A 22,367-nucleotide genomic window follows, 5' to 3' on the forward strand; every position below is an offset into this window, starting at 1 on the left:
ACAGCATATGGCCAAGGGTGCAGAATCATAATCCTATCACAGCGCTTTCCCCTCCCCAGCTTGTTTATATGGATTGTTTCAACACGCCGGTCTAATTACTATTGCAGGGGGTGGGGCCTGAACGCCAAGTGCAGAAAAACAATAACAATGCTCAGGCTGCAGGCACCTCCATAGCTTATTGGCCTAACACACCCACGTCTTGTGTAATTTTTCCTCAATAGGGAGGAGTGTGGATTTTAAGCATCTGCTGCAACCTATTCTAATGTGGCTGATATATGCGGGGCAAAAACAAGGGGCAAGCAGACAGGCAAGGCTTCTTAAATAACATTATTTATTGCATTTGTCTGTAAAGACTTGGTACAATCTAAAGCAATGAATTAAATTAATTATCATCTCTTAGTAGCATCACAATATTCAATCCGTATGAAATATTTACAATGAGAAGACACAGCAAGAGAAGCCCATATACTGTAACCGTTTAGAGTAAAAACATTATCCAAATGCAAAAAAAAGAAGCAAAAAAAAACGCTGCGTAAAACACCAACAGGCTTAATTAGCAAAAACAGAACAAATGGTCATTTTAGCAGGAAAAAATTTACAAACATCAATAATTAGATCTTTAACAAATATTAATAACTTTCTTTATACATTTTGGTATGTCTTTGTAAACTACGTTTTCAAAAAAGTGTAAATATTGCATATGCCATTTGTGTTGTACCTATAAGAATTAATCGTATCAAGTAATAAGAATTGATCTGAAATCGTTTTGTAGAACAGCAATAGAAAATGTCCCCTTAGTGGCATTTGTTTCAAAAGAGTTTTTAAAAAATCAGAGCCAAACCATACAGGTTAGCGTATAACTTAATAATTAGTCACTCGTTCACTCAAACACATACGAGGATATATACACAATACAAAGAACATAACTTATTAACTTAGCATCGCTTTTGCAGCAATGAGATTCTCACACTATGTACAGTAATAGGCAAAAGTTAAGTACCAGTGAATTCAGATAAATTAAGATACATCCCCTGGTCTGTCTCTCTTTGTAAATGGTCGAGTATCTGCTAAAGACTCTACTCAGTGTGTTGTTGAAGTTGTGATGGTGGTATCCGTTGACGCGCTCGTTCCCAGACTTGGAACAAATATTACATTCAACGTGTCTTGTGTTACAATCGACAAACTTGGTAAGTGCAAGACCATGCATTAGCTGTCTGCTCTGTCTCGCGGTCTCTTAGCTACAGGAGTGGCTCAGTGGAACTGTGTGTCCTGCCCTGACCGCGTTTATAGGAGCCGCCGCCTTTCACCTGCCCCACAATGGCGTCTGGCGTGGCGGCTTCACGAGGCATCGGTGTGAGAAGTGTAACCATTCTGTGCTAGTCGTTCATTTTCCTGTTTGTCCCGTGACAAAAGTGGGGTGCGCGTGCTGAAGGTCCTGGCACGGGAGCCCAGTCTGGCCCAGGGTCGCCCCGGAATACGCTGCGGGGGGTTAGGCTGTGACACACTACGTCGCCTAATCCTCTATGGACTTTGTGTATGTGTGTGTGAGTGAATGGGCACTTCCTACTCTGTAGCAGTCATTTGAATAAATATATTACTCTGCTCTTCTTGGATACATTACATTGTTCAAAATGGCAACATAAAATAAATCTACTGTGGCAAACATTCAGTCTTATGTGATCTTTGACATACTGCGTACTACTAAAGGTCCAAACTAAAAGATCCATCAGATAAGGCCCGACAGATGGGCAAGTAAGGCTTTGGACTGTTGAGTTAAAAACATTCACTTCTGAAAATAAATAGGATAATATAATATGAATCAATATATCAATAATTTTGACTGTGTGAACTGGTACCAACCCGGCATCTGGTGAGGTAGGTTTTCCTTAAGCAAAACTGATCTTAAAATCTATAAATTCACACATTCTTTTGAGGCGTACATACCGGAGAGATAAATAAATAAATATATGGAATCTGTATGCATTTTTCTTTTTTGCGCATGTTTTACCTCCAGGTTTGGTTCACAGATTTTCATGCAAAGGGTCCTCTGGCTACCAACCAGTTTAAACAGAACAGAGCATTATACACTCAGGGTCGAGGAACAGAACTTGCCTCGAGTCCCAAGGTCATTTGAGTTCTGGTTAAGTACTCTATAACAGCAGCAGGGATGGCGCCTCAACGTTTTGGTGCAGGGAGAAACACGGGGGAAGATTTTTTCTTTTTTTGGGGTGGGGGGGAGGTGGGGGGTGTCCATGTTGTCATGACGATGGCCGTCCCCATGACCCTTTAAGGCGGCGGAGGGGTCAACGGTCAGAGGACTTGGGACTGCGGCACATGTTCCAGCTGTCGTCGTGGTAACAAGGTCACTATAGGCTGCGCCGCTGGCCTGCGTTCATTCTGGAAAACAAGAAGGGGAACATATGTTATTGATCATTGATTCATATGAAGTCCTGTGTTCATCTATGGTCACCAATATTCATCTCGGATCGAAGCCTTGAGCAGATTTCTCTCTCCTATAACGCTTGGGCTGAACATACCAAGTTAGCGTTATTGCATTAGTTGACACAATACAAATCACTGAGGTCTTCAAACACAGCCTTGAACAAAAAACACCTGGGAACATAAAAATGTGCAAAGGTTGTTCCTGCTGTGTTGAAATGGTCAGGAAAAATATTGCAATAATGATGTCATATGTTGTATATATTATCGAATATCAACATTTTTTGTCATATTGTTTAGCCCTACATTGGCCTCGTTGAATGACTGTTGATACTACCAACTGCATCGTAGCCGTCTGATAGTAGAACCTGTTTGTATACAAGAGCCGTATTGAGGAGGCGGAGTCAGCACTGTAGGCCCCTCCTCCCTAGCGGAGAGCAGGAGTGAGTCTTCGTTAAGATGCGGCTGTGTGTTTGTGTGTCCCTCCTGAGCGCCCTGTATACAGTCACTGGTGCAGCAGGTGCTCTCACAGCGGGACATAAACACTCTGGCATTTAGCGGCACTGCGCAGCTGACACGGAGCAGTCTCTAGTAACAACAACCCCCCTCATTCTGTGCAGGTACCCCACCACCCACCAACCTCCAACCACCAAAACAATACACCAAACTGCTTCATATTTTGCACACAAACATACTGCTATAGCTGCGTATTTCCATTCGGGCAGCACGATGCATGACCTTTTATATTGCAGTGTATATATGCCATTGTTATGTCTAAAATACACAGTACAGTTTGGTACTGTTGTCAAATATAAGTAATAGGAATAACATTGTCATTCTGTTGCAATCGTTTTGGTTTCTTCTAAAGATATTTTGCAGCATGAAAACATGTCTCCTGGGTGAGTGAATGCTGCTGGTCAGAGTGATGTGTAAATGTGTAGAGGACCTTGACAATGAAATCAACTCCAGCTTCAAAGACAACAGAGCATTGAAATGTCACATCAACATTTTTGCCATGTTTATATCACACTGTGGCACGTTTTTTTCTCATATGGTGTAGCTCTAATTTCCATCTACCACCACCAACTCAGAACCTTCAAAGTGTTGCTTTTCCCCCAGTGGAAAGCAGCACCGACCTCTGACCCTGTGTACTTGTTTGTGCGGTTTCATTTGCATGCAGCGATCAAATGGGAGCGGAAGTGTCACACATCAGGCCCGCATTTCTCTTTTCCCCCCAGTGCGCTCCGGTCTCCTCGTCTTTCTCCGTTAGCCAACACAAGAGCTGTTTTCACAAAGCTGGATGCGATCGTCATTCTCTAAAACAAACCACCCATTCACCAGCCGCACTGTTGTACCCCTCCTCAGCGACTCCCACCAAACACCAACACATGCACCTCTGTTCTCGCTGCCCACCCTACGCAGTCACTGCGGAAGAAACAGAAATCGAGTTTTGTAAACACCCGGTGTGTTAAGTAACGATAACCAAAACAGTAAAAAGAGGAGACTGGGCGTTTGGCCTGCAAGATATGAGATAACTGGCCAAATTTGGTCAAAACAAGACTTTACACAAACAAAACACTACAACAGAATCAAAGCAAGGCTAAAATAGAACTAAATTAGGAAAATCAAGACTAAAACGGGACTGTGTACATTTTAAGTTATTTTATGATGTGTTCACAAAAGACAAGTGAGTCTCAGTGATCTTGGAATGTAGGTCTTGATGCTTTTTTGCAATCTTGTCTAATATTGCAGTAACAATAATTTAGTGATGTATTATGCAGCCCTGGGTGTCTTCATGACTGTGAAAATCTCCACCACATGATAGGAAATACTCAGTGAAAGGAGTCGTAGTAGAAATAGTAGCAACAGCAGTCATAGTAAGTAGTATTGGTGATAGGATCCAAGAGCCCTGTTGGCAAATCTAAAAAAGACCACCCAAAAAGGCTATGCTCTTCATGGCAAAGGACGAAATAGAAACAGTTGGGTGGGAGAGAGTGTGTTGGAAAAGCACAGTAACAGAATAAACTTGACAGGCAGCGACGGGAATGCAGTGAGGTCATGGGACTCGGTGTCTGTGTGTGCGCGTGTCTATGGGATATGGCCATGGAGGCAGACACTTGGGTGAGAATGACTGCAATGTGCCGAGAAGCTGGACTGAATCAGTAACTAGTCAGATAGCAACCAGGTGGAGACGCAAAACAGGGCTATAAATAGGGAAGACAGTTAACAAGTTTATAGTTTGTTCGTTCATTTCTTTTCCCACTTTTGTATCTTTGTACAAAGGACAAAGGACATGTTTTTGTGCCAATGCCCTTCCATTCATAACCCTGTCTCTGGTGATCACGAATTGCAAGTTTATCCTCCAAATATAAGTGTATTAAGTTGCTGATTTCATTTAGGCCTATCTGAGACCTGCCCTCTGCATAAACGTGTTGGATTTGGATGCCTTCTTAATTGTGTCCACCGAACAATAGCAAAGCATTGAGTCCCTTCGCTCTTCGCTTTTCAGACAAAATGTGTATCAGAGAAAAAAAGAGCATGTGGGTGGGCAGCAAAAGATTTTGGGGTGGGTGAACGAGGGCGGTGTTATTGAGAGAACGGGACAGAGGTCTGACAGGGAATGAACCCGATGGCTCCCCCTCCTCACTGCCCCTCCCACTTACCCCCTCCTCCTCCTCTATTACACATGAGTGCCCCCCATCCAAACTTACACAAACACACACCAGGCCTGTCTTCATTATTTATTTAGTTCTCACAAGCTAAAATTAGCCGTGTTCCATTCAGGGCTCGGACACACACACACACACACACACACACACACGCACACACACACACACACACACAGACCTGTATTAGCGCGGCTGCCTCTCCAAAGCTGGAAGAGCAGAGTAAACATGGGAACGTCTACTAATATGCGTCGTCTGCTCGAGTAGTTCTTGTTGTTAGGGCTAAGATAAATGGCCCCTTTGGAGGGAAACCGCTCCAGCTGTTTCTAAATAGCACTGGTGCTCATGAAATTAATCACCTAGCCATTGTTTTTTTTATATATATCTGCACATATTCTTTAAATTGGTTGGCAAATAAGCCCATGTTAGCTGCAGCCTCCTTGTAACCTCGCGTTTTACAACTGAGGGGAAGCATCCGATTTGTTTACATTCCTGGGTCACTGTGACTCCTCCTTGAGCTGCAGCACTTTGACCAGGCTGTGAATGACCTGCCACCTCTGACCTCCCCACTTCTGCGCCCGACCAAAACAAAAACAACACCCTTTGAACATTTTACTCATGCTTTAAAGCAGAACCATCTAGGATCAGAAACTCATTCAGTCTCTATCCACTGTAAATAACAGTATTATTTTTTACTGTATTCTATCTTTCTATTATTTTTGCAAAATCACCAACCAACACACAATCTTTTTGACCTAAATGTTATCGACGTGGCCTGGAACATTTCATATTCCTCAGCCCTGACCATTGCGCAACATTACAAAGGCCATTGCCACACGGAGCTGCTGTGTGTCAGGTGTTGCCTAATGCATTTCCTCTCTGCAATTCCCACGCAGCAACGCCTTGGGGAAGCAGCACAAAGCAAATACAGCATAAAGTTTTGACAGTTTATGAATGGGAACTTCTTCAACACGGAGGAGCCACCTGAAGCTCAGAGGTGTGCCTGTGTATTTTAGCTCACTACGCCGCGTGCACTACTCTCACTACTACGCAGCCCCCGTAGCCTTAACCTCGCAGACAAAACAAGCTACTGAACAATGTCTTAATCCCGTAGTGAATGTAATCCGTTTTACCTCTAAGCTAAATTGAGGATACGCTAGGTTTGACTTTGTTGTTATCTAGAGCTGGAACATCCCGCCCTACTTTGCACATACGAGTTATGTATCAGACAGGAGCTGCTATATGAGTGTCCTTGTGTGTGTGTGTGTGAGTGTGTGTGGGGGGGGAACAGGTGAGAAGAGCATGGTGAATTTGACAAAACGATGCAAGTAAACACACACACAGTAGGAAAATATGGTTCTCTATATGGACACAGCACTGGACAATAGACAATGCTAAAGTGGGGTGTAACAAAATGCTTCTGGTAAATGCTAAATAAATACATTTCTTCCTGGTTTGGTGATTATTACTCTTGGTCTACATTAACAGCTCACCAGCATGTCAGCCACTCAGACCTGCGCGTGAGCACCAACTGGGGTCGGTTTTTGCACGTGTCGCACAATAAAACAAAAACAAAACAAAAAAACTTGCATCTGATTACCATTTTTATTCAAATGCCAATCCAGTGAGGCGCGACTGGCCGAGACCGCGCGCCGAGGTCGAAAAACAACTGAAGAGAAACAATATGATTTCTGGGAAAAAAACAGAAACCAATGCCTGGAGAATTGAAGACGAGGGGGGGAGGGGATTCTTGGAATAATAAAAAAAAAAATCTGCTTGGCCACGCCCCCACCTTCTCTTGCGGTGTTGTTGTGGCAGATGGTGACCAGTCATTAGCGTTCTGTCAGTGAAGGGCCAGATAACCAGTGAGCAGTGCTCGGCGGGGCAGGTGCAAAAACCCTACGACTCTCTCTCCCCCCCTCATCCCCCTCGGCACCATCTGCTGAGGGGAATGGGACTTGGGGTGGGCTTAAGGAGAAAGGGTGCAGATACTCCCTAGGTGTGTAAATAAAATGAGCAGATAAGTCAATATTCTCCGCTTGTTGTGTTCAGATTATAGCTTTAGAGCAACATTTCACATGGGAGATTATGTTGATTAGAATATTAATTAAGAATAATATCAATAGTAAATAATTTACAACCTGTGCACGTACTACCTACTATAAATACACATTAAGACAGTCAATAGGCAGACATTATTAGTCAAACTTATAGCCAATATGCTGTGGTTGTTATCTTTCACTACTAGTTCAAAGGTCACAAAGCTGACATTGGGAGTCACACCAGACGCTGCGCTTTGGAAACTAAATAACAACCCCCACCCTCCCTTTTCCATCTCTCACTCTTTCCTGTTGCCTCTTGAATCCCTAGTGCTCTTCACGTCTGTTTCAAGCCCAAAACAAAACAGCGGGTCAGCAAACGGACCTAACCTTTCATTGTTATGTCACAAACAAATTGCGACGGCCGAGGTAAGCGGACGCAGGTGAATTTGCATATCAGCCAGTTTGGCAGGTCAAAGTTCACCTTCTCCGCTTTCAAAACATCCAGGTATTTGTTCTGTTGTTCTTGTATTTTCTTCTCATGTCAGGGCTAGACATCAACTATTATTACTGCAACATTCCATACATGTCTAAGATTTGTTTAGAAAAAAGGACACCAGATCCCTAAATACTACCTCATTTCTATTCTACCGCCCCTATGTTCTAAACAGAAAACTATCTAACCTTCAACGCCATTGCTCCTAACCCTCCCTTGTATTCATAACCTTTGGTGAGACTTTTGCAAACGAGCTCTGGATTTGCATATTATTTTTCAGAAAACATAAAAGACACTACAGGACACAGGAGATAATGGGTGGGTGGGTCAGAGGTGTAGGTGTCAGTTTTGTAGTCAAATAAGTTGACAATACAATAGAGGTTCTCAAACAAGAGGAACAGGTACAATATGTGTGACGCAGGCCCTGTGTGTGTTTGCCGTTCGAATGGTTTGATTTGGCCAGTTTTATCATAGTACAAGGCAATAAAATGTATTGCCATGTACTAAAGTGTACATAAGCTATAGCTCAGACCTGAAATGGGTTGATTTTTAAAAGTCTGTAAAATGCAGTATAAAAATAAACTGCACAACAATACTGTTGAATTGTCCTGTCTGGTATAATGCAATATAGTGTAACAATGCCAAAAATGTCCCACATACCTTCCTCCCACTACGTTACCACAACAAGCGAGTATTCATGTCTCCCAACAACCTTTGCACACTGCCCTGCATTCCTGAAACCCAGTACCTGACAATTGGTAAACAACAACTGACTCACTTGTTTTTCTGCACCAAAAGCCCTGTTGCGCTAGTTACCATACCCATTAGACAATAGCTGAAAAGACACAACAACACATGACAAAACCGGCATTAAAATCTTATATTTCCCAAACCTCTGACTCACTGTAACCCTTTCTGAGCAAACGGCAACTTCTAACATGCCGCTGTTAGCTCATCTCTCCTGCTCAGCCTGAAAACAAGCTGTAAAGTAACATTCCCTACACCGCAGCTATAGTGGTCTCATAAAACATTGAAATCAAATAGAAAAACATTTTTCTGCTTATATAAAGATATTTTCTCCTATCGACGTTAGTTCATGCGTCACTGTGCTAGAATCAGAGGATTTTGAAACACTGACGTTGTAGTGAAAGTGCGTCACCGAGGGGCAGACTGAAGCAGACCATTCATACAAATAGACAGCAGCAGTGATATCAAGCTGGCAAGAAGACGACCGCCTCTGATATTTCAAAATAAAACAAAGTTAAAAAGCAACATTGAAAGCAGCTCTTTGCTGACGTTAAATAATAGATTTCTTTGATTCTTATTAGTGATAGAGGTATAGTAAACATATCCCATTAGCCTTGAGATTTGAGCTTCGGGGTGTGACGCTAGGTGACTAATCCTCTGTAAACATCACAGTGTACACCCCAGAGGAGCTGTTCAAAAACTTTTCACACCAATTACCACTTCATTAAATATTTGACTTTCCAAATACCACCAGGCTTTGTCGCATAATTAAATCGGGACAAATTTGGGTTTAAAATAGACCTAAAATGAAGTAAATTATGTCTAAAATGTGTGTCGAATTCAGAATAACGTCTGACTAAAATTCATTGCCAAAGCATAGATAAGGATCTCTAATGAAAATGAATAAAGGTTCAAATTGCAGGTGACCATGAGTACACGTAGCAGAGGCCTGGAGGATAACAGCAGTAACAATGATTTCATAGTTTGGAAATGCCTTGAACCTTTGTTCTTGCAAACCGCAGATTTAAAAACAGCCCTTTTTGTAGCCTATGACACAGCAGGTGTGAAAATGGTGCATTGTAGAATAGCAGTTGCCAAAATATTCAATACACATAATTAGAGCAGAAATAAAATTAGTTAAGCATCACCATGGCAACAGGCAGTCTAATCTCCCTGCTGTGAGCAGAGCCCTGAGGCACATGCGTACTATAAACCACTCAGGCCTTGAAACCTCTCACTTTATGAATGAATGCTTGAGTTGTAGAAAATGCTCACCTTTTACAGCAGCCGCAGTTTCCTTGAATCCCATGCTGGCGTAGGGACTTGTGTTGAATCCATTCATCCCTCCCTTACAGCCACATGCAGCCTTCAACCTTAGCAGTCCATCACATGCTCCAAGGTTTCCCTCCATTAAGTTTAAGGCAATGTAATTAAGTCCATTTTGGAAACCAGATGATGTTTCCCTGCACATGGGGCTGCCATATTCCCCGTCCTGTCCATCAGAGGTGTGAATGCTGTGCGATACATTCTCAACAGATGCAGAGCTGTGCCTCTTTATATCCTGTGCAAAGGATGGGCAAACGGGGGGCACAGTGGTGGTGGAGGAGAAGGTCTCAGAGCTGTGCCTCCTTCGCCCCTGAGGGTCCGCCCTGATCACTTTGGCCCCTCTGTGCGGATCTAAAAGGTTGACAGATAATGATGGGGCACCTGAGAGAAAAGAGTCCACTGGAGCTGGGGGTACCTCATCCACCAGAGTGCTGTCCAGGCTGAGTCGCTGCACACAGGTGGTGGGACTAGTGGGGAGGGGGACAGGGTTGGCGACACGGGGAAAAGTCATCTCTGTGTAATCGTCCCTGACTGCAACAGGCTGACACCTCACCTGCGCCTCTCTCTCCACACTTAGGTCCCCCTGCTGCTCGTTTCGCAGTAGGGGGCATCTTAATGCCTCAGGCCGATGTTTTGTGGAGTTGATATCACCGTCAGAGGATTTGGAAGTGGATTCACAGGTGGAAGTGCTGAAATCAATGTTGATGTACTCTCCAGGGCTGCGGGGCTCAGAGGGTAGGGGGTGCTCACTCATGCAGGGCAAAGTTCTCAAAGACTCCAGCACCAGACGTGTGGGCCTACACGCCCTGTTCCGGTGGGTAAGCCCCTCCACTCGAGGTACCCTAAAGGGTGTACAGGACGCCATGCTCAGAGAAGAAGTAGTCTGGGACTCTCCCACAGAAGCAGGACAATGGTTGGACTCCTCTTCTATTCTCTGTTTCTGTATAGACATGAGCACATACTGGTCTGAGTCAGTGGAGGCTTTCCTCTGCAGTGGGCCCTTGAGCATGCGGGACAGAGAGCTGAGAGATAAGGGATGTCGAGGGTGGGGCTCTGTGGGACTGAGGATGTATTCAGGGGGAGTAAACGAACCCAGTGGGTCCACTGGAGACATGTTCAGGTAGTCTCCATTTGAAAGCTTTGTCTCTGTGTTGTCCATCCTGGTCCCACACAACATGGGCATGTAGCCACTTTCCTCCAGTGAAACACTCCCAGGGGAGTCTGTGCGTGGGGCTAGCCCAGTGGACGAGTGTGAGCGGGGGTTTATGATCTGTTTTGGGGCAGAGATACACATCGGGCTCATTGGCATATAGGAGTCCTCTCTGAGCCTTTGAGTTTGAGGCGCTGCCCCTGGCATCATGGCCATGTAGCCATTCTCATCTGATTTGCTGTTAGCGCTCACTTGGACTTGTCTGTTGTCCTCCGGATAGGTCCCTTTAGGAGAGGCTGTGTGGCACCGGCGAGGAGCCTGGCTCCCGTTGGTATATGTGGCCCTCATTAGAGTGTACTCATCCAGTGACGCTGAGGACACTTGTGGCGGTACCCTGTGCTGCCGAGGGGTGGTGAGAGAATAAGTGCGCTTATGGAAACTTTTGTCCGATTCTGGAACCCGCCTGTAGCCGTTCTGATTCTGCCGCTCCATCACCATGTAGCCATCCAGCTCAGTGCTGTCCCGGGATGGGGGGGTGTCCGCTCTGATGGACTCAGGGGTGTTGCTGCGTACAGAGAGGGGTAACCTCACATCCCTCATGTCTGCAGGGCTAGAGCCATACTCCTCACAGGATGTGAAGCCAGCATCACTGGGGGACCCGGAGAAAGAGGCAGTGCAGCTGGAGGGGCGCGGTGCATTGTTATCAGGACAGGATGACAGGCTCACCAGGCTGGGGGCACCAAAGGGTGGAGAGTGGGAAAGTGGCATTGACATAGACTTGCTGTGCTGCAGGGAAGAAGACTCAAATGTCCGTGTGGGGCGTGTAGTGACGGTGTGAGACCGGCTCAAGAGAGTCCTGTGCGCGCTTGGGCTGAGCGGGCTCCCCGTTACGGATAAGGGGCGTGTCATGGTGCCGTCGCCCTCGCTGGCTGTGCGTATTCTGCACGACGAGAATTTGCTCACCGGTGAAGTGGCCGCCATGCTGTCAGTGCGTGACCGGCGGGGAAGCCCTGTTTGGCTGGGAGGGGGGTTGTTCAGGTGCCGCCTTGTGGGCACAGAGATGGGGTTGGTCCCGGATGACTGGCTTTTACTGCGCGGACGGAATTCCGACAGCTCCTTCATGGCTTTCATTGCCTCTAGAATAGTTTCGTGGATGTTTTGCGCCACAACAGAGTCATCCGCTTGCATCCACAGCTCCCCAGGACCCGTGGCTGCAGAGCGGCCAACCTCGATAAAGAAAAAGCTGTCTGAGTGGCCGCACCTCCGGATATTCATTAGCTGGAGAACGACGGAGGCGACCTCGGAGTTGAGTTTGACAAAGCTGATAGTCCGACTGGACAAGCACAGTCTGTACACTCCGGTCAAATTCCTGCTCTGCCCCAAGCCTTTAGACTTCAGGTTGACTTGCCATACCTCCTTATAGGCTGCAGACACCGGCGTTATTACACCGTAACTCGCCTCGTCAAATCCCACAAGCGAGGATGCGGAGTTGGACGCGGAGCTGTCATACACTTTCCCTTCTGACATTAATTCCGTCAAAACCTGGTACCAGCTTTCCTGCTCCTGCTCGTTCTCTGCGGCAACAGCGAAATACTCGTCCTTGGTATAAAGAGCAATGAGATACTTGTGTTTGGCGTCCGCTCTCTTGTTGATATTCAAGCAGGAGTCCAGAGGTATAACTCTCTTTGCGGTCGACTTGTTTTTCCATTTCTTCTCGCTCTCGTAGTACTCCAGCCGCGCGGGGAACCCCTCGCTCTGCTCCTTCAGAACGAAAAAGCGCCTGTGTCCGTGTTTCTGCTTCTTCAAAAAACCGCACTTCTTCGTGTTACTGGGCAATATCGGCTGATCTCCCGTGTTCGGCGGACTCGCCATTCTCTCGTCTTTCACTTTCAGTCAATGCTTCTCTTCGTCAAGTTGTTATGTTTTACTCCTCTATACGAGCCGGCAGTGCGTTCGTCCGTCTTCCCGGCTGAGCAGAAAATAACACATGTCTGCTGGTGTCCGGACCAAGAAGGGGAACAACATGTGACGATCTACACACATCCAGCTCTGGAGTAGACCAAAAAAAAAAAAGAGGAGGGAGAGGAGGAAAAAATACACACGCCGACAGTGGGCGGCGCGCGCTCAGCTCATTGGGCTCATTGGTGGAAACGGGAGGAGAGGAGTGAGCTGGCGAGTTGTGCTGAGCGAGAGGAAACGACCTCCTACTATCACTGCCCTCTTCCGACTCGTTTGTGCGTCGTCAGTCAGCACGCCAAATGTATTTATAGAACACCAGCTATTAGGCTCCGGATTTGGCTACTATACATTGCAGTTGTTTTTTGCCATTCTTAATTAGGACACCACACAATCAGGCCTATTAACAGACAGCTTTGTTTGACGGTCTTCCAAAGAATAAAAACCGCCTTTCATGAGACCTAACACAATCCAAATGCTTGAACAGGACGTTCCCTGCCCGCCTCGCGCACAGCCGTTCACCTGCTCCAGACTGCAGCGCCGCCACCTGAATGCACCCACCGCACATGTAACCTCATGTAAACCCAAACCGCCGGAAGACCTCGCGCACTTGACAGAAATACGCAACGTGCTGCGTACTGAAAAGTCATTCTGCAAACATTACCCGCAAACGGAATCGACACTCTCACCACTTCTTAAGTAGGCCTAACTAGCCTATTTTTAAAAGCCTATATGCCTGATTAACTATATGGATTTAGGGGAGTCTGGCAAAATGTTTTAAGATATTCAATAAAGAAGACCGTGGCACATAAAAAATGTCTTTATGCAGCCTATTCAATCATAATTTCTGCGTCATAACCGGGCGGTGCGTAATGATGGCATCTACAGCCGTGATGATATGAACACTGAAGACTGTCTGGACACTTCCGTGCGTCCAGGCTACAGGAGGGATGGGGTTACAGTGCTTGTAGTGTGTGACGATCTGGCTATAATAAGTGTTGCTCTGGAAACATAAGCCATCGGTAATCAAACAGACTGAACATCACAGCTGGCCTGGGCCCATACATCCTCATTCCCCCCCCACACATCTGCACCGTGGCGTTTATCCACATTTCCTTTAGATCCTACTCCTGCTGGCTCAGCACCTAAACCACCCTGTCGTCTCAGGCAAGGTCAATTGCCATGCCCTCTCAAGATCAATTATGCCCATACACCACAAGTTAATGATTTGACTTCCCTGTCATGGCCAACAACTGGTTAAATCAGGCAACCGGCAACATATTCCGTGTCCCCCAAACCACCTCTGAGGTAGATTGAGTTCAGTGGAACCATTGATGTGCATGTTTGCTATGATGGTTTAAATAGACGTGGCGGATCAGGATGCCAGTTCATAGGGCTCAGATGTCCTCCCAAAGGATGTAAATGCCTCCTTGTTTGTTGATATTAGGTTTCTTAGAAGGAAGTAGACTGCATTGAAACAGGATTGTTTTCATGTAAAAAGAAAAAAAACAACAACCCTCTAATCCGTGAAGCTTGTCTTGGTCGAATCTGCAACACACGAACATAGAAGATTGTCAAAATTCCATTCAAATTCCTTATGGAGTGTTTTACATTAGATGCTTTGACACCAGCTTGACCTGTGTTTTTGGGTTAATAGGCTTAGGACAAGCAATATCAGTAATAGTGATTATAGCTGTAGTACTTGTAGCCGCATTCATAGTAGCATTCATAGTAGTAGTTGTAGTACATCTGAATAGCAGTTTTACTTGTACAATTTAGTTTTGACCAGCCCAAGCTGCTGATTCATGCTTGCATAAACCCAAGATAAAAGTCACTGCAGTGTCACTATAGTCGTCATGATCACAGACATGTCATGAAAACAGCCATTTGAACAACTGAAACAAGAGAAAGACTCTTCGCCCCCATAGGAATAGGCTATAGACACATTCTGAACATGTTGTCTGTTATTTTGTCTACATTTTGTCTTATAAGCTATAGCATGGCATTACTCATCTCCCAATTGATCATATCTAATGCGGTTGCCAAGTGCTGATAATAGAATGTGTTTTCTGTGCACATAGCGCTATAGATCCTTGCATTCAATCTCATGTTGTCAGAGGTAATTGACTCGATTTTTCTAATCAATATGGCAAATGCGAAATTGAAAATTCTCTTCGGGTTAATTCTTGCGCTGATTGATCTTGTCGCCGTGCAGACCTGGTGGGAGGAACGTGATGGGATCTTTATGTTATTGGACATGGACACATGCAGCTATTGAGCCAGAGCAGCTGTGATTACACTTTTGATCAGGTTAGTTAACTCATTATAGTGGACAATCTGCTTTTGATTAATTTGCACACAAAAAAAAAGAACCATGGACGACGTGTTGTTTTAAAGGTTAATGTGTATTTGCTTGGAAAATGCCAATCTTGTGGAATGTCACAGGCTGCACCATATAAGGCCAACTGCAATATTCAATAATATACAGAGATATTATACTGAGCTATTTCAACAAAGTCAACTGTTTAGCTCCCTCCACTATATTTATTAATTTAATACACAGCCCATCAGGAGCGTATTAGCTTTTGATTAGCACTCCCTGGCCTTGCATTAAGAACACAATCCATGTTGGGAATGTTTTATATCTTAACCACATGTGACTGGATTGACAACATCTAGGCAATCCTAATTTTCTAACCACACAGTCATATATGCACCACAGTGCCAAGCCTTATAATCGTATGAAATGCTGTTCTATCTGCTTGAAATGCATCAGTATGAATCTACACTGTACTCATTTGCTGATATAGCACTCCTTAAGGCCTTACACTCATTCACCCCGGCATTGAAAATTACGATAAGCATTTTCAGACCTAACTATCTCTTAATTGTGAGAGCTTTTTTTTTTTTTTTTCATTTTATGGGTCAGTGGGACGTATCATTATTTCAAACACTCATCAGAATAGACAGGCATATATCAGACGCACACACAGCCACAGCCTGCTCATTTGACCAGAAAAAAATCGGGGTGATAAAATGTTTATGTAGGCGCAGACATGCAAAGACAACATATTTATTCATGACTTGCATCCTCCCCCAAACAAATGTGTTGATATACCACTGTCGCAAATTTAGGCTCTTTCGCGTGGATTTCAAAGATACCAACGCATGTAATATTCAGACTCCTTAATGCCCTCGTCTGTCATTTGTCATAATTACGTCTTATCTGCAGTCACATGGTTTGATTTAAATGACAATGATGTATAAGGGGCCTCTCCAGAGAAAGAAGACGAAAATGCCCCATACATTTATACAGTAGAGGCTTATCAAAATTTTAATCATTCTTATGCATGTCATCTATTGAAGGACTTCTTTCAGGGTCGCCTACAGTGTGAACACAGTAATGATGAAAACCAAGGTAGTCCATCTTGTGCTTTAAAGAATGGGCTTCTAAAACAGTGCAGACGAGGGAATAGTCCACAGCGGTAAAGACGCAGTAGGATGTGCCCTACAGATTTGTATGCTTTGATCACTAAGTCATAAATTTGCAATCATTAGCACCCACTGGCATAAATTATTTAGGGCTGCATGATGTGACAAAACATTGTGGTGTCCAATTACTCCGAACATGGCGATACTACTGTATTATTGTGTAAACAATTTTAACACTGCAATTGTATGAAATTTGTTGCTGTTTTTTCGTCAAGTTGTGCAAAAAAACAAAACAAATTCAAGGCAAAAATTGAGGCTAAAACAAAAGTAAATTAAAATGGGACTTTTATACATTTTTTAAGTAAGTATAAGTTTTTGTTTTACACTATGTAAACAAAAAAAATATGTCAATCTCAATCAGATCAAAGTTAACTGTATTCTTAATTCTACCACATGTAAAGTACATACAGACAATTATAATGCCAATTCACTCAAACCATTAGTCTATAAATTACTCTTCCCATATCATGAGAGCAATGTCTTAAATATGAACAAAACATTCACAACAGCAGAGTCACAGTTCTGTGTTCTTGAGGGAGCCATAATCGTAATCCTAATAACATTTTTTTAGTATATTAATTTACTAACACATGAATGCCAATTTAGAGTCTTGAACAGACAGCTTACTGAACATGATGAATTCAGAATTTTGGGCTGCATGCCTATAACTGTTAATATCATAAATAGATTTTCAAATAACAGTGGGTCAGTGGGTCCTTTCTGTAAAGCGCTTTGAGTGCCTTAAAGGAACAGGCCACCATTTTTCCATACTGAGATATGTGCTTACCTGAGCTTAGACTAGTTGCTGAGCTCCATCACGCAAAAAGACCAAAGACGTTGTTAGCATTTAGCTTCTCCTCCTCTTCTGGAAAGTTAGAAGTGACCAAGCTCTTACAGGTTTCCACTATTTAAATACGGTTACGTGAGTAGTTACACGATCCAAGTCTAGTTACACCAAATTAAACATGTTGATTTTATAAGCAGGTAAAAAGGGGTACTATATTGTAAGGCGCAATAACACCGAGGAGCACTTTGACGTTCACGCAGAGAATTCTATAGGAATGAAGATATTACTGCGCCGATGTCGAAGTGCTCCTAGGTGTTAGTACGCCTTACAATATAGTATCAGTTTCATATTGTGAAACTATACTTGAATTGTGTAAATCTCACATAACTGTATTTAAATAGGGACAACATGGAAGAGCTTGGTTGCTTCTAACTTCACCCCCGTTTGGGTCCATATGTTGGGAGAGGCTATGCTAACAACAGCTTTGGTCCTTGCGAGACTGAGCGCACGCACAAAGGCCAGGCAGGTACGCATCAACTCGTCTAAGCTCAGGTAAGAACATATCTCAGTATGGAAAAAAACGGTGGCCTGTTCCTTTGAGTTGAGAACATTTACCATAACTGTGAGACGTATTCATGAGTGCAAAGGAGCCGTGCTGCTTCATGTTGTGGATGTTCATATTGTTATGTTGTTTGTCGCTGCACTATGTACTATCCATCTAGAGAGATTTTACCACCTCAATAAAGTGTGTGTGTGTGTGAAAAACAGAGATTGCAGTTTGAATGTGTGGGAAGATGAGTGATGATTTCTGCTGGGTGCGTTGCCTGAAATGACCCAGTATAGTCTATTAGATTGTTCCAAACGCCGGCATTTGTTTGTCAATTGTAGCTACTGGCAACATGTCATCTTACGTGAATAAATCGAAAAACCCTAAATAACCTCGGCTAATGTTCTGACTGATGTTGACTGACACAAGCTTTGCGCCTCCATAAAAACAGAGTTTATCCACATATTGCAAGACACTACCAGAGTACCTCCTTTTCCTGGGTCTCCTTTCAGCAAACCCGTAAAGCAAAATCGCGTTCTCTCTTTAGCAGTGATGGTCCCTGTTTGCCACAGATAAAATCAAACGGGATCCGGAAGAGTTAAATCCAATTACTGGCAGTCACTTGGGAGACATTGGCTGAAGGAAACGAAAATTTAGGCCTTGACATGGAAGAAATATGATGAGAAAAAAAGATTGTATTGTTCAACTAATAGATCTGATTTCTCCAACTATGGCGCTGAGCTTGTCCAGATCACAAGCCAGCATGTGCTATTGCCAAAGGATGTGCTGTAGTAGTAGCACATTCCTGACCTCACAAGACTGCTACAAACCCTCTTCAAAGAAATCAGCAGATAACGGGGAAGCACTGGATCAGACGTAAAGTTCCGGTCATGAAGGAGGCATTTAGGCACTTCAGACGTCAAAGGGGATGATTTATAAAAACAGGGACATGTGCCAGACCATGACAGAGTTTGGATTGACGACAAACCTCAGCATATAAGGATGGCCATAGAATGCTCCCAGTCATATCTATACAAAGGAAAATCCTAAAAAAAAAAGTGCTGTCGTATACACCAAGATGAAAGAAACGGTGTGCTATTACATTATATGATATGCCGTGCTTGTTCCTTTGGGTAATAAAGCCTACCATACAGTAAAGTGTATGTTTGACTACCCAAAACCCTTTATTATTTAGACAAGACAACCCATTCCTCCAATTTGCCTTTTAAGCGAAAATCAAAACAATGGCGGCACTAATTTAATGAAGACAGATCAGAGGGATCAGGTCAATGTGCTCAATTATGCATGTATTCTAATTAGGCAATCACATCTTTAAATGGAAAGTTGATGACTTTTTTACACAAATGAGAGGAATTGCCTTCTCTGGGTCAGACGCACAGGTATTATGTGCGCTACATATTTGCCACCAGCGCTCAGACTGTAACTGTGTGCAGACAATAATAAAATATATGTATAGTGATATCAAACTGCTGTTACCACATGGGTATGATATCAAGCTGTAGATATGCATGAGCAATCGTAGCATGTGCACTTTACATTTTAGAGACGGGTCATTTTTCAAACACGTAAATGCCATTTGTTACATAATTTTAGCATGAAGTGACAGCATGATGCTAATTAATATGCAAGAGGTCAGAGGTGAAATTTAAATCAAATTCAAGCCGTAAGATATCGTTTATTATCTATGACTCTGTGGCTGTGGCGCCTCGGGGGGTTGAACGTCCCCCACCCAATCGGAGGGTTACTCGTTCAAACCTTGTCAAGGCATAAGAAAAACATTGCATGCTCCATTGTATAGCGTAAATGTAAAAACTACATTTGAAATTAATTTAGAATTGTCTGACACACATAATCATCAATCAAGGGTGGGTGTTGTTGTTGTTTTTATTGTATGAAAAATACTTCTTAAAATCATGCGTTTTTACTCTGAGCAATTGTACTTCACATCAAACCTGACTTGTAAACTTTGCTGGGCCGGACATCACCAGCTCATTTTACGGGAGATGTTGTTGCTTTCTTCAACTATAGTTACCCAAACATGAGGTTTGAATACATTAGGTCCTTTTCCAAATTCTTTTTTTTGATACCCCTGAGCAAAAAACTGCATTATCTGTGTCTGACTGATCATTAGGAGCATGTTTGGTATCTACTGTATGGCACTTTTTTTTTTTTTTCAGCAGTTTTTTTGCTCTCGTGATGTAGCAACGTACAGTATAATATATACAGATGGCATGGTTGGAATTGCCCATATATAGTCATGTTTAAAGCAGAGAAAACACTGAACTTTCTCCCATTCCACCACCATTACTTTAAGAAGTGCTGAACTATTTTTTTTTCCACTAAAGAAAGAGACAGAGACATGGAGAGGAGCAAAGTGGTTCAACCATAGCTATCATGTAATAAAGGCTAGATGTCTTGTACGCGCTGCTGGCCAATGGAAGTCGACGTCCGCACACGGCCATCTTGCCACAGGGAGCTTTCTCACAAACACATTGTGTTTATGGTGCATGTACTTTTTAAATAGCCATAACTTGCTCAATTTTCTACCGATTTTCAAACGGTTTGGTTTGTTATAAAGTCAGAGATGTAGTTATGATACTGCATACATATGAATAAAAAAGAAAATCTACAATTTCAACATGCATTCCAGCATTCAGAATTATAGCCACATTAATAACGTTTGTAAGAAACCAAACCGTTTGTACATCCGTCAAGATTTCAGTGAAATAAGAGGATTTGTATTTGTACCTTACTTCAGATAACACAGGACTCGCCAGAAAGCTTCCTGTGGCAAGATGGCCGCCGGTGATGCCAGAAGTGACTCCGCCTTAAGACATCTAGCCTGTATTTTATGATATCTATGGTTTCAACAGCCCATAAATACGCAAAAAATGGACAATGCTAACCAGGAAGCTAACGAAGCTAACATTAGCTTCATGCTATGTTAGCTAAGAAGTGCCGTTTTTTGCTTCTACTGAACAATTTGCTGTGAAAAAACATCCACATGGACCCGATTTTGGCTTGATTCTATTGGTGTGTGATAAATGTACTTATTGTCCTCAAGAAAATGGTGACAAATTTTCTACACCCTCAGCTAGGCCACGCCCCCTTGTATGGCGCGATGCCATCTGATCTGCATCTACATAGCCTGGATTGTTCCGCACAGTGGCTTTAAATAGAGATGGAAAGAGTGCTCTAGATTTGCTCATAAAGGAAAAACAAAGATAAAGAGAGGTCTGACAACTCATATCATTACCTTTCTATTAAAAATGTATAAGTACACAGACGTCCAAGATGTCAAATTGAGCGAGGCAGAGGCCACAAATTGCATGTCGGTAACTGTATTTTTCCACATTGATTAACCCGGGTCAGGCCCCCATAAGAGCGCTATTATTATTACATTACTATTGTTTTGGCTGTTAAATGAATTTTTCATGGTTTGTGATTGTGTTATATTGTCAATGCGTACAGAACTGAAGAAAATAATTTGTTGAACGTCCTTTATGAGAATGACAACAACACCGTAACAGAGTTATTTTGAAGTGCAACATGCTTCAATTTGAGTCACGATATCTAATAAATTTGATGTTGATTGGTATTATCATGGAATTCCCAGGGGTACTGCAAACATACATAGGAGGGGGGGGGGGGGCATGTTGTTCCCATACATCACTAATGAAGAAATAATACCGTATTCTAGACACATAAATACATTCATTCAACCCTTCATATGCGCACTCAAGCAAGTGATTTGAAAAATGTCCTTTATGTGGTGTTATTGATGTTGGCCCTTTCTCTTAAGCACGATTACAGTGGAGGTGATAGGTAATACACAATCGCAGACATGCATAATAATGTTTGCATAATGGAAACATGAATATGGAGCAAGAGTTGGTGCCTTCTATCTTTCCACTGCAGCTGTTGAATATTTAACATTTCAGCGCGATCAACGGCAGTCTCGCTCAGTGACAATGAATCAGATAGCTTTGTTTTCAAATAGGCCGTCTCTCATCCGACATGATCGTAGTGGAGTAGTGGAGTAGTGGGAAGCACCGGCAGCGGCATTACTCACAGCCGGCTGCGGAGTGTGTGGGACGAGCAGTCATGATGGAGAGCGTTTCAGAAGATGACGGGGGCGTGAGGATGTGAAGAGGTGGACCACTCGAGAACAGGAAACATCCTCCTCATGTCCCATATCAGAGCTTGCCAAAAATCCACAACTGCTCATGTTCATTCTGAATCAAGTCAAGAAGAAACGAAAAGAAAAGAAAACGGTCATTCTTAAATTGCCAGTCCGTTTCAAAGAGCCGGATTTTGTTTGGAGTGTTTTTGGATTCAGACACTTCACCCACTTTGCCTGTGTGAGTTGGCCTGTCACAATAGCAAATTCGAAATTCGATATATTGAGGCAGGAAAGTATCACGATAAACGATGTCATTGACTAACGATACTAGATACTGTCAACTCTCAGGCATAAAAAGTTCTAAAAGTGCATCATCATATCCTAAAATGCCACACAAGCTGCAATAAACATAAAATATAAAGTAACGCAATCAACGGTTTACAAAGAAAAAATAGGGGGGAAATGCTAATAAATGTACAGACGATATACATTGAGCCCAAAAATATATTGTTTATCGGTAGCACTTTAAGTATTAAAAAGGCATTAATAAGCATTAATAATATGCTTGTAAAGTATTA

General features: G+C 43.2%; 1 protein-coding gene across 1 annotated transcript; it reads right to left on the minus strand.

Annotated features, from left to right (window-relative positions):
* Positions 1-871: 871 nt before the first annotated feature.
* irs2b (insulin receptor substrate 2b) lies at positions 872-13,091 on the minus strand. The gene is made up of 2 exons (XM_079563221.1): positions 9,663-13,091; positions 872-2,397 (listed from the first exon to the last, which is right to left on the minus strand). The coding sequence occupies exons 1-2, from the start codon at positions 12,733-12,735 to the stop codon at positions 2,393-2,395; spliced, it is 3,078 nt and encodes a 1,025-aa protein (XP_079419347.1). The 5' UTR covers positions 12,736-13,091; the 3' UTR covers positions 872-2,392.
* Positions 13,092-22,367: the final 9,276 nt, after the last annotated feature.

The sequence above is a fragment of the Gobius niger genome (assembly GCF_951799975.1).
Source record: "Gobius niger genome assembly, chromosome: 9".
Lineage (NCBI taxonomy): Eukaryota > Metazoa > Chordata > Actinopteri > Gobiiformes > Gobiidae > Gobius > Gobius niger.

Coding starts and splice junctions, on each gene's coding strand:
- irs2b (XM_079563221.1), bottom strand. CDS start 12,735: ATGGCGAGTCCGCCGAACACGGGAGATCAGCCGATATTGCCCAGTAAC.